The sequence below is a fragment of the Mandrillus leucophaeus genome, unplaced genomic scaffold (genome assembly GCF_000951045.1).
Source record: "Mandrillus leucophaeus isolate KB7577 unplaced genomic scaffold, Mleu.le_1.0 Scaffold514, whole genome shotgun sequence".
Lineage (NCBI taxonomy): Eukaryota > Metazoa > Chordata > Mammalia > Primates > Cercopithecidae > Mandrillus > Mandrillus leucophaeus.
The window spans coordinates 557,615-575,950 of NW_012105520.1; the positions used below are offsets into that span (position 1 = coordinate 557,615).

Below are 18,336 nucleotides of genomic sequence, written 5' to 3' on the forward strand. Positions count from 1 at the left end.
GGTGTCTGGCCACATTTAATTTCTTGATGTGGGTAGTGGTTAAAAGGATATTCACCTGATTATTTACTATAGTGAAGTATTTGTTTTGGGTAATTTTCTGCATTTGTGCGGCTTTATTTTAACGTAAAAAAGTAAAAACTGGCAGATAATATTAGAGTGTAAACCACTCTGGGAGGAGATAAAGGGAGGCAATGCTGAATGTTAATTACCCTCATTTATTGCACTTTTCATTAAAGGTCCTCCTTTGAGAGCCTCTTCTGTGTTGGAGCGGAAGAGAACTCTAGGGCTATGTGTCGGGGAGCAATCCTCTGGGAGGGGGGTGCTGCACTCAGCCATGTCCCGGAAAATCATCTCCTTCTCTTCCAACAAGAGTAGGATTTGTTGGTCCTTCTGTTGAAGTTGTTCTGCAGGATGGAGAAAATGATCTGTGATTTGATTGGCGTTTAGTATTACGAGATGACTAAGACATGAGCACCACCTTGTGGTAATTTATGGAAAGGGACAAGACAGGACACCCCACCCACTGCCCTTTCTTTTTCATCATGACAGCAATATTGTTTCTGTTCTGTGATTTCTATCTGGAAAACCATTCTGGATCTTTTTGGTGAACCATGGAAATTGTGACATAACAAGTTTGCACTTTGCTTCCACTCCCTTGTCCCCTGTTTACTTCTCAGCCCACTACTCTCTAGCTTCTGTCCACTCTGCAACTGGTTTCCCAGCTCAACTTCACGATTCAATCCAATGAGGTCTTTTAGGTTGTTTTTTTCAGCATTGATGATTACTTCCTCCTTTAAAACATGTTTCCTTCTTTAACTTAGGACACTGGTTCTCTTCCTACCATTCTTTCTCAGGACACTTTACTGATCTGCCATCTGCAATGGAATCTCTTATCTGGGCTCCTGGCTTCTGTCTCAGCTCCATCCTGAGAGCTGTCTTCTTCTTCTTCTTTTTTTTTTGAGACAGAGTTTCGCTCTTGTTGCCCAGATTGGGGTGCAATGGCACACTCTCGGCTCACTGCCACCTCCACCTCCTGGGTTCAAGCGATTAAGCGATTCTCCTGCCTCAACCTCCTGAGGAGCTGAGATTACAGGCATGTGCCATCACCCCTGGCTAATTTTGTATTTTTAGTAGAGATGGGGTTTCACCATGTTGGCCAGGCTGGTCTCAAACTCCCAACCTCAGGTGATCTGCCTGCCTTGGCCTCCCAAAGTGCTGTGATTACAGGTGTGAGCCACTGCACCTGGTCTGAGCTGTCTTCTTTACCTTACCCACTTTCCTCTTGAGGATCTCATTCATCCCCATGGCTTCAATTACCTTCTATATGCTGATAATTCATTAAAAAAAAAAAAAAATCAAAAGTCCTCCCTTTCTTAGCAGCAGACCATGGGGCCCAAGTGGCCACCTCTACTGAGATGCTTTGTTCTCAGCATGTGAGAAACCAATCTTTTCTCTAGCCCATCACCTCCTCCCTTTAGTGTGGAATCTCTTTCTCAGTCAACAACTCTTCATCTTCCAGGTTACCTGATTTGGAAACCTGTGAGAAATTCTTTCTCCTCACTCTGTCCCACCACCAACTGACCAGACTTTTTTTTTTTTTTTGAGAGTCTCACTCAGTCACCCAGGGTGGAGTGCAGTGGCACTATCTCGGCTCACTGAAACCTCTGCCGCCCGGGTTCAAGCGATTCTCCTGCCTCAGCCTCCCAAAGTAGCTGGGATTACAGGCACGCGCCACCACGTCCGGCTAATTTTTGTATTTTTAGTAGAGATGGGATTTCGCCACGTTGGTCAGGCTGGTCTCCAACTCCTGACCCTTGTGATCTGCCCACTGTGGCCTCCCAAAGTGCTGGGATTACAGGTGTGAGCCACCAAGCCTGGCCAACTGACCAGATTTTAATGACCTTATTTCCTACTCACATCTGTTCCCTCTCCAGCTCATTTTCACTTAACCTATCCTAACAGTCTTCCAAATGGTCTTTCTACTCCCAGTCGCTTCCCATTCCCTCAAGCAACTCTCCTAACTAGCTTCAACATGTTTAAAAAAAAATCTTTTTATTTTCTTTTTTTAAAAAATTACATCAGTCCCTTGTTGCCTTTTTAATACCTGGTGCTTTTCCAGCTTAAGCTCCCATCCCTTAGCCCTGACCCTCTAAACACATCAAACCTGTCATTCCTTGGCAGACATGTCAAGTCCTTTTTCACCTCTGCACATAACTACTCTTGTGTGCTGAGATAATTTTTTTCAGATGTAGCTCATGCACCAGCTTCTCTGTGAGACTTACTAGACGCAGGATGAGCAGATCCCACACATGTTAATCGTGCCTGTGGTCTAATAAATCACTGTGTGGCCCATCGTTAAGGTATGTCTCCCCTGCTAGGGTGTGAGCTTCTCAAGGGAAAGGGCTCTTTTTAAGGAATCTTTGCATCTGTTGTACCTAGCAGTATGCCTAGGCAGGTACTTAACAAAATTTAAAGAAGGAAGATTTTTATCCTTGTCATCCTAATCATGGGCCAATAAATCTGCTGTAACTCTGGCTCTGGTCTAAATCTGTCCATATTTTTAATTTTCCCCTCAGTGAGACTCAATGCTTTCATCTGTATGGCTTTAAGACCTAACCAAACTCCTTAGATGCTTACATTTATTTAACTCTAAGCCTTATTTCGACCCAAAGCATAGTCTTTACTTAGAAACATTTGATAAGCCACTGGCAAAGAGAAAAGAGCACCAGGCTTTGCTAAGACAGGGAATAGAATTCTGGCTTAACCATTAACTACATGTGTAACCCTGCGTAGCTTGTCCTTTGTGGGCCTCGACTGTCTCATCTGCACAACGGGGATTAGAATGCCTGTGTTGTAGGGACACTGACAAGACTACACAAAACAGTCAGCACTCAATAAACAGGGGTCAAACATAGATCGATACATACCCTTCTCCCAAAACTTCACCTCGCAACTCATTTGTGAACTGCAGATAAGTGATAACGCTAGGGACTGGTGGGAGGATTATATCAGATTAACTGGAGAATTCTTTTCCCCAAATTCTCTCCTTGTTTTAATTTTAGATGTGACTACAAATTTTGGTAAATTCATCTGTGACAAAGTACAGAGAATGTCATGAGGTTTGAGAACACTGATCCTGAGTTAAGAGAATCAATATTTTCTTGATCCAGTATTGGACACATCCTTACAGTCATTCTTTACCAGGACCCATGTCAGCCTGGACTTGGTTTCTCTTTTGTTAACAGCTATTCGTTTCGCTGCTTTCAAGTGCCTTCTGGGGCAGCTTTAGAACTGAGGGCAAACCCGTCCTCTAAAATCCACCAGCAGTCTTCTGCAACTGCAGACATTCCACACAAGGGGCTCAGACCACTCCCAATGCCTCACCTTTTAATTCTCGGGCTTTGGTGTCCAGCATTTTCTTTTCTTCCTCATTCTCACTAGGAATTCCTTCATCTTCATCTCTGTTCCTAATACAACCCAAACAAGACAGAACAAAAAGTTCGTAAGATGTCGATTACTCTGGTCACAGTACAGCCTATTATGAAAACACACAGAGACATCAGGAGGGCTGGGAAGGGTGGGGCCTGGTGGTTAACTTACAGGGTGTTGATTGTATCCTGAATGATCTGAATCCAGCTGTTTCGTTCCTCTTTGGAGCTGGCATGGACTTCTACCATCTCTGGATCTTTCATCCCCATGCTGATCAGGAATAAACCTTTCTCCTCGTGTGCCACTTCTCTCACAATCAGTTTCTTTAAAGAGATCACTGTTGACTTCTGGTCCTGGAAAAAGGGAAGAGGGCAAATAAAAGATACATATACAATATTCTAACTCTTAAGGACAGCTTAAATCTAAGGTAAGACTAGATGCTGTTAAAAAAGCACACAGTTTGAAAAACAATGGCTGCTTTAGGATAAAGAGAAATATCTCATTTCATTCAGATTTTAACAAAGATTTTCAAAAGGGAAATAGTAATTTATGGCTCTAAAGGTTCCAGTCATGTTTTCTACATGATGAATCTTTCCAGATTCCCCAAAGAATCCAGTCAGCAATATTATACATGAGCATCATTTATGGGCTCACATGTGAGAAATACTCCAGTGACAGGTTTCTTCATAGGTCAAATAGTCAGATGTCCAAGACACTAAAAGAAGACTGTGATGAAACAGAATAATAATTTTTGGGGAAGAGGGGATGCCAGAAAATTGTAAGGGCGTGTGGGAAATTACTCAGAGGAATTTGTCCTGAGCCATTAAATTTTAAGAGGGCTGGGGAGAGCAATAACATAGTGCTTACATTCCATAACTAACCTAGATGCTTATAATACTATTACAAAAATAACAATTCAGCTTACCAATGAGGCAAAGATGTACTTCTGGTCTTTTTCTTGAAGGAAAACTAAAATGTCAGTGAGAAGAACTGCTTGAACCTCTGGAAAACGGAAATGGGAGAAGGGAAGATAGAACAATGACTACTTAATAGTTACCACAGTCAGAAGGGTTTTTATTGAAGGTGCAATACATACACCCCCATAAGGGCAAACTATGATCTGAGATCACACTCCTCCAAAGCAACAGTTTTACAGTTCTCCAGGATTCACATCTGGTCACCAGATTTTTTAGCAGCATTTTAAAATGGGATTTATCACCAAAGCCTTGTTTTGGAAAAGTTTAAGTACTCAGTCCTAAAAAGATATATCCCATAAGACAAGAGTTTAAGAATAAAATACTTTTAAGAATAAAGCTGAAAAGCTGGACTTGTACAGATGTTAAACAGCAACACAGAGCAGGATACTCCAAAAAATACTCAGGTTGCAATATTTTTTGACTTCTGATTACAGTAATGGGAAAGGTGTGGGGCAGGAGACAGCAATGCTGCCCAAAGATGAAGTATAGAAATATCTAAGTCTAATGAAAAGATGTCCGTCTTCCACACCCTCAAAAGAACAAAGAGTGGCCACACAGGCACCTTCTAGTCTTACAGGTACATGTGAATATAGGGCTCTTTCCTCAGCTCCATATGCAATAGTCAACTTAAACTCTTGCTCTGACTAATCCTCTAGGAGTAGGTAGTAACATTTTCCACTAGTCTCTTGAGGATGGTTTGATGTCTCTGGAGTTGAGTCTATATCGAGCTGGCAGGCTGGCCCCTATGTAACATCTTCACTGTGGAAAGTGAAGTCCACGATTCCCTGGGAAAGGATGGAACTGACTTACGCAGTCCATGCCCCACCTTTTCTTCTACCTTTGCTGCAACTGGAATTCCCTTTCTGTGGAATTCACTGCAAAGCTATGAAGAAAACAGAAGCAAGGACATCTGATTCCTAGGGAGGTCTAATTTTTTTAGGCTAAACTACTGCAATTTTCTGTGTACTGCCATCAGTTATGAAAAAGTTTTTTTTTTTTTTAAAGTTTACTTTTAAATAATTTAGATGCCTGCACCCCTCTCCCTCCCCCCAAATAAGTGAGACACAAATTTTAACTTCATTGAATCTTGAAGTTTATACGATCAGTGTCAGTGGATCAGAAAAAAACAATCCCACCCTTTTTTTTTTTTTTTTTTTTGAGACGGAGTCTCGCTCTGTCGCCCAGGCTGGAGTGCAGTGGCCGGATCTCAGCTCACTGCAAGCTCCGCCTCCCGGGTTTACGCCATTCTCCTGCCTCAGCCTCCCCGGTAGCTGGGACTACAGGCGCCCGCCACCTCGCCCGGCTAGTTTTTTTGTATTTTTTAGTAGAGACGGGGTTTCACCGGGTTAGCCAGGATGGTCTCGATCTCCTGACCTCGTGATCCGCCCGTCTCGGCCTCCCAAAGTGCTGGGATTACAGGCTTGAGCCACCGCGCCCGGCCAATCCCACCCCTTTCAAAGAGTACCTAACATAGTACTGGCCGTACTTGGCATGAATTCATTTGGGGGTGAAAATGACTAAACACCAACTCCTATCTCTACTGGAGGCATTCTAGGCCACAAAACCTATCGTTCTGCCATGGCTTGACCACAACTTTATTCCAACAGCTGGGATCTACTAGTTTTTATTTTGGACATAAATAAATTGCTATGTAAAGGAAAGAATAAAGCGCTGGCTTCAGGCAGCAGCAGCTCTAGGAAATTCAGGCCTTTACAAGAAAAGGCAGGTATTTCTGAACTGCAAGCCTGCTTAGAAGTCTCAAAGAGAGCTAGGGCTCTCGCAACATCACAGAATATTAGGACTGGAGGGAAGGAGCCTTAGTTCGAGTTTATCACAGAACAATGAAATACACAGCCAGTTGGTGGTGGGAAAGGAGATTTCTTTCTCTGAATCTTTTCTGCCCTTCTTTTTTATGCCTTCTGTTACAGTGCAGGCCCAGATGAGCTCTTCCCCAAAGCACTGCACAGTCTCTTGATTTGTCTGTCACCAGTCTCTCTTCACTCCAGCTGCACTCTAAACTGCCCCTAGTTGTTATACTGAAAAACCACCTCATGTAGCATCCCTTTCCTGCTTGCCGTTCTCCTTTTTGAACCCATTCTTTGCCCCCCTCCCTCATCAATAGTATCAACTGTTAACTCCTCAGTCTGGAGAATGCACCTCATCACAACCTGGCCCCTCTCATTTCTTTGGACTAGTTTCCCGTCACTCCCCCATCATTCACTCTGCTCTCTATTTGAGAGTCCCAGGTGTCCACTCTTCCCTGGACGTGCCACATCCTTTCAACTCGATGCTTCCACTTTCTCTTCCTTAGTGGGGGGAGCACTTTCTCCTTACGTACCAGGTACCTTCCTTGTCATCCTTCAAGACTTGACTCTAATGCTATTCCTCTTGCTTTCTCCTCCATCCCAGCACACATCACACTGTAGAGCAGGTACCTCTTTCCAAGGCTCTTCATTTTGATTTCAACTTCTAAGCAGGGTGTCCTGCTTTATTCATTGTTGAAACCAGTTGATTGCCTGGAACTTCTTTACTATTTGTTCTAAGCATGGGTATTTCCGACAGCAGTTACCTACATCATCACTTACACCTCAGAAACGAAAGCAGCACACATTTCCTCCACCTTCTTTCTATACTGGTGAGGCTGACAGCACTGGCCTAGCCTGCTTCAATGTCCTCAGCTCACTGAGGCCAGGGTGAAGGGGTGGGTATAACTCAAGGCTATTGGTGTAACACATAGACCCATGGAGTATAGGTTTGATGAAAACAAACAAACAAAATCAAATGTACAGATAAATTAAAAAACAAGCCTCACAGCTTCATTAACTTGACACGGCTGACCATTTGAAATGTAAAAATTAAAACCAAATGGAAAATGGGCATCCTTTATGATTTCTTTTGTTTTAAAGATATATGTATATCATAAAATATAATAATAAATCTAACTGATGTGGGTTAAACTTAACTTTCTATTAGGTGTCTGGAGCTGCAAATTCCTCTAACATCGCTGTGAACAAGCCTGTGAACCTCTAACATCGCTTGTGAACAAGTGATGTGTTTTGAATTCACAGATTCTGTGAAACCGTCGCTGATTGTGTCTCCCTCCTTGTGAGTTTTGCCATAGACCCCAATTCCAACCTGGCTGTCCATCTCTTGTAGGGGAATACACCTTCCTTGACAGCTTGCATATGTGTACTAATCTTATGCTTTGCTTTGTTTTTTTAAAATCTTATTTTCCATTTTCCCTGACTGCATCATTTCTTTGTCATCTTGCTCTATTTTGTATGATTTTGTAGGCCATCACAAACCATTTTTGATATAAGATTATGAAGAACTAAATGCTTGTTGCTCCTGGGTGGTGTTTGGAGATGGGCTCTCTGAGAAAAAATCTGGTAGTGAATTTCCAACAAAAGCACTTGGATTTTGCCTGTTGTACCTGGGCACACACTTAGACAAAACAGCCAAGCCTTACCTTTCAACCTTCCTGCTGCATTCTTCAGAAACACACTCCCATCACGTACAAGCTTCTTCCGTTTCAAATCTTCCTTGGCAAACATCTGACCACTCTTCATCCTCATGATTGACTTGCTATCTGTCTTTGTATAAATCTCATTGAGACGCACTTTCTTTTCATAACTTGCCACTTTGCTGTCTACAGCTCCAATCACATCCTTCACCAGGCTCAAGGACTGTGCTAGATCTTCCTGCTCCACTTCATTGTCTTGGAAGGAAAGAATAATTCTGCTTTTTATGTCTCCTTTTGGACCAGGGAAGAAGCAAGGGAATCCTGACTTCTCACTCCATATCATCTTTTCCCTTGTGACTATGCTATCAGAGGGAAGCCAACACATCAGAGGTCATGTGCCTATCCCTCTTGCTGTCATAAGTTTGATTCTAAAAAAAGCCAGAAGTTTTCAATGATTTAAATAATATGCAATCATATGTTGTGCTCTAAAATAAAAGGAACTAAAGACTTCTAGGACGAAGGTAGTAGCAGGAAGAGCAACCAAGTTTTTTTAATTTGTATCTTTGTGTTACTTAATGTAACTTCTGGGAAGAACTGGTGGAAATTATCTCCCAGCCTAGTGATAAGAGAATAGTGTTCAGGTCATTGAACTCTGGATGGAATCAATGTGGTCCCTTTCCTTCTTGCTATCATCCACCCTAAGTCTGGTAACATAACAGTCCAAATTTTCATTTAAGAAAATTATTTTCAAGATAAAACACAAGGTCTCTTTTAGACCTACTAGACCATGAAACAGCACTTCCATGGGGCCTCCAGTACTACTGGCCACAGAGGAAACAGTCCATTGCCATACAAGACTGGGTTAGAAAGGAGACTTACCTTTGGTACACTGCAATATTCTTTGGAATAAAACTGGGTACTTGGTAATCCGCTGAGTTACAAGCAATATGCACTCTGGAATTCCAAGCCTTCTAACAACTGAACTGCTCATCTTCTTCTGCAAGGGAGTAAACAGACTGTGAGGAATCACATGAAAAAGGCTCTAGTGAAAGCCGACAGGGACACATTGCTCTCAACAATGACGGGGGTTTTCATGTTTCTTATCAATACCTTTACAAAGGCTTGAAAACGCTTATCCTTGGCATAAAGGTCTTTGAAGTAGTTTACAGACTGGTTATGTTGCCCACAAAACTTGCCGTACGTCTTCTTTAAACGTTCTGCATTCTCACCTGAAAACTGCAGAGAAAAGAGAACAGAAGTCATGCCATGGGGCACCAAACTTGTAATGCCATTTTGTAAAATGTTTCCAGTCTACTTGTAAAAGTCAAAAGTGCTTCCTCATAAATTCGCCCAAAAGAATGAAATGGTGCAGCAGCTTTGGAAAGCAGTCTGGCAGTTACTCAAGAGGTTCAACTTTAAATAGGCAGACTATATGGCATACGGATTAAATCTCAATAAAGCTGTTATACAGATTTGAAAAACAACAAAAAATTACAGAAATTTTATGTACTGTGCACATAGGAAATGTAAAATGTATTCTAACTTCTATTTGTCATAAACAGTAATAAAACAATGAGATTCAGTAGGAGTTTTTCATGAGACAATCTTAAATACCTGACCTTGATAAGTTAGACAGATATCACAAACAGCCCTCATTACCTAGGGATCTGTTTGTACTACTTACTTCAGGCCAGTAGTCCTAATAATTCCACAAGGCCCTTAAATCATTCCCAAATGTGTGCAATCTCAATGGTTCATCTGAACGTATGTTCACTTTGTGGTAAATCAATGAATTTCTGTATGCAGTTCATAAAATACATGCTAAGCATTGATTTCCATGTACTAAAAACCTCCAGAGGCAACACAAATTGATCCTTACCAAAAAACTGGAAAGAAGGATTAGGGTAGCTTTTCCCTTCACCATTTACCAATGGAAGAGCTGAGACAGTAAGTTATCTGCTCATATGACAAAGCAAATGCCCCAAAGGTTGATCCTAGCACTGGCAGCACACAGAACCAGCAAATGGAAACTACAGGTTAAACGGTGAATTCTAGCATCAAAGATCTTACTACGGGTTGTACACAAGTGCGAGGAGGTACAAATGGTAATACAAGTCAAAGTTTGATGAAGTACTAAGTTAGATGAAGTAAAAGTTAGATGAAACCAGAAAGGAGGGGCAGAGAGAGAGAAATGAAAATGCCCGAGGGGATGTTTCAGGAGGAAAGGTCATCATTTGTAGGTCTTACTTTTAAGCTCTATCTGTTGCAGCTATCTGTGTTCAAACATTTACCACACTGCATTTGCATTTATTTCATAACATGCTTACTTTTACTCCTAGAATAGGAGTTCCCTGAGGCAGAGGCCTAAGCCATATCATCCCCCTTTGTAGTTCCACCTGGCATTTAATAGATGCTCAGTAAATACCTGAAAAACGAATGAGTGAATGTGCTAATAAATTAATGAAGTGAAGGGTATGGGCTCAAGAATACAAAGGAAAGACAAAATGTACAATTCTCAGACAAATGTTCCAGCAATTAAGCCTCTGCTTCTACACAGCAGCAGATATTTGTCCAAAATCTTTGGGGAATCTGCATCTTTGGGGAAATATCTAGTCAGATGTACATGTTATAACCCTCTGCCTATAAAGATTATACTGGCAATGTGTTTTTCAAGAATAATATTTTTAAAAGAAACATTAAAATCTGTCTATAATAATCACATCTAAAAGTACCAAAGTAACTTTTAGCTGAATTTTTTGGAGTATGACTAAAACCATACCACACCTTGATGAAAGTATCAACAATACGTATTTTATTAAGTATTTTACAGATAGTCACTTACTCAATTTTCTGTGCTTCAGCTGGTTTTTAGATACATGAGATCCTTCTGATTTGAGGCAGAGGGGAAAGTTGAAGATTTCCAACACACACTGTACACACACACACACACACACACACTTTTTTTTTTAAATTTTGAGTTGGGGTCTCATTCTCTGCCTAGGCTGGAGTACAGTGGCACAATCACCACCACGGCTTGCTGCAACTTTGAATTCCTAGGCTCAAGTGATCCTCCCACCTCAGGATCCTGAGTGGTTGGGACCACAAGTGCGCACTACCACACCTGGCTTTTCTCATTTTTTTTTTTGTAGAGACAGTTCTTGCTACGTTGCCCAGGCTGGTCTTGAACACCTCGCTTCAAGCAATCCACCTGCCTCAGCCTCCCGAAGTGTTGGGATTACAGGTGTGAGCCACTGTGCCCAGCCCCAAATATTTAAATATTTTTCAATTTTTTTTTTTTTTTATGAGACAGAGTCTCACTCTGTCTCCTGGGCTGCAGTGCAGTGGCACGATCTCGGCTCACTGCAACTTCTGCCTCCCAGGTTCAAGTGATTCTTCTGCCTCAGCCTCCCATATGCCACCACGTCTGGCTCATTTTTGTATTTTTAGTAGAGACGGGGTTTCATCATGTTGGCCAGGCTGGTCTTGAACTCCTGACCTCAAACGCTCTGCCCTCCTCGCCCCCCAAAGTGCTGGGATTACAGGCTTGAGCCACTGTGCCTGCCCACATTTGTTGATATCTTAAACTATACTGTTTCTGATGATGGCACAGACTGAGGAAGAAAAACTAAGTTTTACTGCGCATCTATCATATGCATTAGGTAGTTTATATACACACTCCCTTTAACTTCCAAAATAACATTATGAGAGAAACCCTACGTCTGCATTTTACAGAAAAGGAAATCAAGGCTCCAGAGAAATTAAATAAGTTCCCTGAGCTTACACAGATAATAAATGGTAGAAACAAGATGTGAATGCATGGCTATGGAACCCCATAACTTCCTCTTTTCCCAATGTATATAAGAACCTGAGATCTTTCCTATTCTCACCTGATTGACAAGCACATCCCCTATCCTCTTGATGAGAAAGTTCTTTTCACTTTTATCCACCAGAGACTCCTCCTTCCGCTCCAGAATCCTCTGAAAGAATTGGCTATGGATACTGATCAGCTCATCCAAACAGGGGAACAGCTTTTCTACCATCTGCTGCTCAAAAAGCAGATCCGTCATCATCCCCCGGCTGTACACATCACTCATGATCTTGAGAGTGCGGACATGATGTAACTCTGTCTGCATCAGCTCTAAAAGGAGGAAAAAGATCAAGGGTCAGGAACACTCTTTCATGAGAATTCTCCCTCAAAGATCATCTGCTGCAGTCCCAAAGCTAGTTTAGAGCCCAGTTTGAACCTTAAAATTGGGTCAATAGCTATCTTTCCCCTAAAGTGTTCTCATTTTTTTTTTTTTTTGAGACAGGGTCTGGCTCTGTCACCCAGGCTGAAGTCATGGCTCACTGCAGCCTCGACCTCCTGGGTTCAAGCGATCTTTCTGCTTCAGACTCCTGAGTAGCTGGGGCTGCAGGTACACACCATCATGCCTGGTTGATTTTGTATTTTTTGTAGAAACAGGGTTTCACTATGTTCCCAGGCTGGTCGTGAACTCTGGGCTCCAGTGATCCACCCGCCTTGGCCTCCCACAGTGCTGGGATTACAGGTTTGAGCCACTGCGCCTGGTCAAGTGTTTTAAACTTATTCCTCCATTTTTTATGAGTCCTATTTTCTGATAATAGGTACACTGAATTCCATCAGTCTTAAATTATTGATTTCCAAAGAGGCCTTCACTGGATTCAGGACCTGTCATAACTGACTGTATACCCAGTTCTAGGAAATGACTTGTGTTTAGTCTAGTTTTTAGCGTAGGTAAGGAACAAAACTGAGATATCTCTTTCTAGGACTGCTGTATAAATAAGCACTCATATATAAGTACCATGTTCAGTAGAACTGAAAAAAGAAGAGTGGGACAAAAAGGAGATAGGATACAAACAGGACCATGTCTCTGTACCTTAAAGTTTTTAAAGGAAATCTTTTCAAGAAGTCACATACTAAAAAACTGATTTTCCATAGCGCAATAAATTACCGCTTAAAAATGCTGGACAATGCAAATCAAATATAATCAGAGCAAAATGAAGAATCTCACCATATATTACTTCTTGCCGTTTGACCACATCTTTCTTTTGCTGTTTTAGAAACTTGCTGTCTATTATTCGACTCCAAGACTCTGCTTCCAGCTGTTTGGAATCAATCTCAAAGTCTCCCAGTAGCTGTCCTTCATTCATGTCTGTACCTACTCCTCAATATATTAAAAAATCAGTATCAGAATCTTGGGTTTGTGACCTGTAGAATAAGCCTATGTTGAACTTTCCTCAAGATGATAGTTGATTTCATAAGATGCATGAATACAGGGGATATTCACAGAGAATACAGGGGATATTCACAGGGAATATTCACATATTCCAGTACCAGAAAAAAATATCTTGTTCAGGAGTGACAGACTCTACATTCGAGGTTTTGGTTAAGAGTAATAAACATGACATAAATCCAACATGATTAAGACATGACTTCTATCTACATGAAGTTAAGAATTGGAAGGGACCTAGTACCTTTTCATATTTAAGAGAGCAGGATTACAATTGCTTTGTGAGCAAGAACTGTACATGTACAAAAGTCTAAGGGAAGAAAAAGATTTGTACTAAAGAGTATGCCCACATTGAAATAAATGACATCCTTTACTTGACAGCTGCTAGATGAGTTTGATTACCCAGTCATTATAAAGCACTGGACACTTTACTGACAATTTAGAGAATCTTCACAGGTTACAGAAGAGGCAGGCACTAACACTCCATTAAGACTTATATTCTAGGTAATGGCACACACAGTCCCTACAGAGGCATAAAATATAGGCCATAACTTCCTCTTACCCTCATCAGTAAGTGATTCTGTTGATTCATTGACCTTGCTGATTTTATTTAGTGAGTCTGTTGAATGAGACAGGAATTTCCAGGTGTTTGACATGTTCTCATCATTGCCAACTCTGGAGACAAAAAAAAAAAAAAAATTCCATACTGTCAAATACATTCTGATAGCCTATGGCTTGCATTCTTAAATGAGTACCTGAAGACTCCAGAATGACAACTGGCTGGAAGTACTACAGTGACTGAAGACAAATTGCTTCTGTTGGGGCCACAGCAACATGCACACTGCCTGGTAACAAAGTCTAGAGCATTTAGTATCATTGTAGACTCAAATTGTGAGGACTTTTTGAGCCTTTTTAAAGAAAGTGATAACAAGCAAGGGGGAACTTTCTTCCATCAAACCATGTACACATTATATAAGAAACTTTCTGTTTAAAACTTATTGCCTAACCAGTACACATTTTTTTTTCTGTTCTCTAAATAACTACCGATCTAGCACTTAGAATCAACTACATTCTCTTTGGACTTTCTCAATCCTAACTCACTAACTAGCACAGCAGGCAACCAACTGATGTGTGAGTAGGCACAAAAGCAAGAACACTTTAAAGACCCACTTTTGAAAGTTACAATGTATACAAACTTCAGTAACATTACAACTTTTGAAAAGTACACTTTTGGAAATAATGAGAACATAAAGACAAAACAAAACAAAAATACCTGAAACTTTTTAAAGAAGGAGAAAACATTAGCCAGCACAGAGGTTAGGAATTACAAAAAGGAGACTTTTGCATAGTTAGGAATTTTGCTCCAAGATAGGTTAAAGAGATACTCTGAGTCCTACATTTGAAATGGCTTATTCACCTGATGGGAAGGCAGGCATCTTACCCAAAATAGTCAGCAACATCATTATCAGCCCCCTGTTAACCACCTGACAGCCCAGGCCTGGCCAGGAGACCAGTAAAAAAACTCAGTGCAAACCAGTGAGTGGGAACCTAATAGTAATAATTGGCTCAGCACTCACCTCCATGAAACTGACTTAAGTGTTAAGAGGCAAAAATGTAAAACAGAGATAAGAAACAAAACAACCAGGTTTATCTGAACAATAGAAAAGCATGACATCTGTAAGTAGTTGCAACCCAAAATTCTGAATTAAATCACCCTTTTTCTTATTCCTACTTATTTTGATCTAAAAAAAATCATCTTTTGAGAACTCAGATTCTTCAAAAGTAGAGCTGATGATATACAAAAGCCTACAGCAACCAGCCTGCTAAGGGTATTTAAAGGAGATCCTTGCGACAGAATGACCATTATGACATGTACCAAAAACATAATCCCCATCATCCTTGTCTGCACCAACCCATGACTTTATAGATTTATTTCTTAAAAAAAAAAGCTTTTTGTCAAATGATGTGATTATTATGCTCTTGTCACCTAGATGCCAACTGTGCTATCTTTAAATATCTCCGCTTACCCAGTAATGTTCTGTATGGAGACACTTTTGGAGAGCGAGACACTCTGCTGGGACCGTCTACTGGCAAATATCGGGGTGGTAGTGGTTTCATCCACCAGGAGGACTGCGGACCGAGGACGCTCCTTGGGCTGTGCGGCTGCAAAAGGAGGACACTAACTGAAGCATCACTCATCCAGTCCCACCTAGTACTGACCCATCTGACAAATAACAAGCAGAAGTAGGGCGCTTTACAGTAGATTTGCCCTGGAACTGTAAGTTGGTATAAAAACTCCATTGAGGATAGTTTGGTGATAACTACTGAAATTGTAAATGCCTATGTTCTTCGATCCAGCAATTTCACTTTCAGGCTATGTTTATTTTTCAAGATATACTTGTATATTCGTGAAATGATGTTATGTCCAAAGTTATTCAATGCAACACAATATGTAAAAGCAAAAGACTGGAAAAGACGCGAGTATCACAAGACTGGTGAATAAGTTATGGTACACCACATAGCAGAATACAATGCCACTTACAAAAAATGAGGACTACTTTCTAAGTACTGACACAGATAGATAGATCTATCTCTAAGATCTATTAAGGGGAGGAAAATCAAAGTGCAGAACAAAATATGTAACAGGCTATCTTTCATGCTTAAAAGAAAGAAAAATAATCCAAGTTGTATTAACTTTAACAGGCGAACTCCAGGAAAATAAATTAAAAAAAAACTAAGAAGAGTGGTTACCTCTGGGATGGGATAGGCAATGGGGATAAAGAATCCTGTGGGAGTATTACGTATTTTAACATTTAAACTGCAAATAAAATTGAAATACTTTCTTTTTTTTTGAGATGGAGTCTTGTTCTGTCGCCCATGCTGGAGTGCAGTGGCGCGATATTGGCTCACTGCAAGCTCCACCTCCCAGGTTCACGCCATTCTCCTGCTTCAGCCTCCCAAGTAACTGGGATTACAGGCGCCCGCCACCACACCCAACTAATTTTTTGTATTTTTAGTAGAGACAGGGTTTCACTATGTTGGCCAGACTGGTCTCAAACTCCTGACCTCGTGATCCGCCCGCCTCGGCCTCCCAAAGTGCTGGGTTTACAGGCGTGAGCCACCGTGCCTGATCCCAAGATTGAAAGAATTTTAAGGGTAAAAGGAACCTTAGAGATAACTGGGAGCAGCGTTCTTTAGGAGCGTTCACCATGAAAACATCTAGAGTGCCGTTAGATATGGAATTTCAGCCCCCCACCTTGTCTTCTGGGGGTGGAACCCAAGAGTCTACATATCTTACAGGCTCAAGTGATTCTTCTGCTCACTGCTAGAGAGCACAGATTTTGATGATTTCCTTTAATTTACAGATGAGGAAAATGTAACACTTGTTTAACATCTGTAACTATAGATGACCCTTGAACAACATGGGTTTGAACTACATAGATCCCCTTATATGTGAAATTTCTTCTGCCTCTACCACCCCTGAGACAGCAAGACCAACCCCTCTTTTCCTCCTCTTCCTCCTTCTTGGTCTACTCAATGTGAAAACGACAAGGATGAAGACCTTTATGATGATCTACTTCCGCTTAACAAATAGTAAATATATTTTCTCTTGCGTATGATTTTTAAAATAACATTTTTTCCTTTGGCTAAATTTATTGTAAAAATATAGTATATAAGACACATAACAAACAAAATGCATTAACTGGCTGTTTATGTTATTGGTAAGGCTTCTGCTCAACAGCAGGCTATTAGCAGGTAAGCTCTGGGGGAGTCAAAAGTTTTATGTGGATTTTTGACTGCATGGGGGCGGGGCTAGTACACCCATCATCTGAGTTATTCAAGGGTCAATTCTAATTTGTTCTCACAGTGCGTATTTCTCATTAACATGACTAAAGAGGAAACTAGAGATCTAATTTGCTAAAGTGGTCACGCTGGCACTTGGGAACATTTTTCCTTGGTAACTGACTTGCTGTCCCATTCACAGGCTGCATTGTCTGTCCATCCCCAGGAGTGTCAAGAGGTGAAGGAAATAAGATTGGGGTGGTAGTTATGGCTTCACAGTATTTCAGGATGTCTTTGACTCAATAAGCATTAATAAAATCATTAATTTCCAATTCAAATTCTATTTACAAGATGATGACACAATAAAACAGCAGAAACCCAACATACTACAACCCGACCAGATTCTAACTGCAGGAAGTACACAAGGGGTATGGGATGTGGATCTACCCCTCTTCCCCCACCCCCATCCCCACGCAAGAGGAAAAAAGCAAGTGGGTAGAAAAGAGAATGAGCTTAAGAGTTAAAGGGCCTGGGGCATAGTCTGAATGTTTCTGAAGAGAGGTCAGTGAGCAGATAAAACCGGACGGAGGAAGAAAACACTAGTTCTTGAAGAATGGCAAGGATGTGGATGGGTCAGAAGAAAAATAGAGGACAATTCTGATGAGAAGAACCGTGGGAATGAAGACAGAAGTAATTATGTAGTATTAATGTAGAAGGGAGACACAGGATAGAAAAGGAAGCAGGTAGAAGGAATCAATGAAAAGTCTGGAAAAGCAGAATGATGTTAGGCAGAGCTCATAATAACTTGTATCTAAAAGCCAGCATGGGGGAAGAAAATAACCGCTCTCTTTATTTGTAACCAATCCATATTCTACCTAAGTAAGTGACTCAATATTGCTGCTTCCTTATTTGTGATGATTATAGCAGTGAAAACTAACACTTAAGGAGTGTTTACTACTAAGTACTTTACAGGTATGATCTGATTTAAACCTGACTACCACACTATGATACTATTATCATCCCCTTTTACAGAGGAAGAAAATGAGGCACAGAGACATTTGGTAATGTCCACAGTTACACAGCGATTAAGCAGTGGTGTCAGACTTGAATCTATATAATTAGAATTCACAATCTGTACTCTAGACCACTATGTTGCCTCAGTGGAGTACAGTAGGAATAAAAATATTTGTGGCAAGGCCAGGTACGGCGGCTCACACCTATAATCCCAGCACCCTGGGAGGCCAAGGCAGACGGATCCCTTGAGGTCGAAAATTCGAGACCAGCCTAGCCAACATAATAAAACCCCATCTCTACTAAAAATACAAAAATTAGCCAGGTGAGGGGACGTGCACCTATAATCCCAGCTACTTGGGAGGCTGAGGCAGGAGCACTGCTTGAACCTAGAAGGCGGATGTTGCAGTGAGCAGAGATCACG

At 41.2% G+C, this 18,336-nt stretch overlaps 1 protein-coding gene across 2 annotated transcripts in view; it reads right to left on the minus strand.

Moving 5' to 3' along the window:
• The window catches only part of AKAP13 (A kinase (PRKA) anchor protein 13), a 281,731-nt gene that overhangs the window by 16,220 nt on the left and 247,175 nt on the right, over nucleotides 1-18,336 (minus strand). For both annotated transcript variants that reach the window (XM_011996449.1, XM_011996450.1), the window contains 11 exons: nucleotides 15,146-15,281; nucleotides 13,681-13,793; nucleotides 12,900-13,052; nucleotides 11,757-12,007; nucleotides 8,980-9,105; nucleotides 8,749-8,866; nucleotides 7,876-8,124; nucleotides 4,355-4,431; nucleotides 3,601-3,782; nucleotides 3,385-3,467; nucleotides 210-404 (listed from right to left, as the gene is read on the minus strand). In XM_011996449.1, the coding sequence (XP_011851839.1) occupies nucleotides 210-404; nucleotides 3,385-3,467; nucleotides 3,601-3,782; nucleotides 4,355-4,431; nucleotides 7,876-8,124; nucleotides 8,749-8,866; nucleotides 8,980-9,105; nucleotides 11,757-12,007; nucleotides 12,900-13,052; nucleotides 13,681-13,793; nucleotides 15,146-15,281 (1,683 nt within the window). The remainder of the gene's footprint in view (nucleotides 1-209; nucleotides 405-3,384; nucleotides 3,468-3,600; nucleotides 3,783-4,354; nucleotides 4,432-7,875; nucleotides 8,125-8,748; nucleotides 8,867-8,979; nucleotides 9,106-11,756; nucleotides 12,008-12,899; nucleotides 13,053-13,680; nucleotides 13,794-15,145; nucleotides 15,282-18,336) is intronic.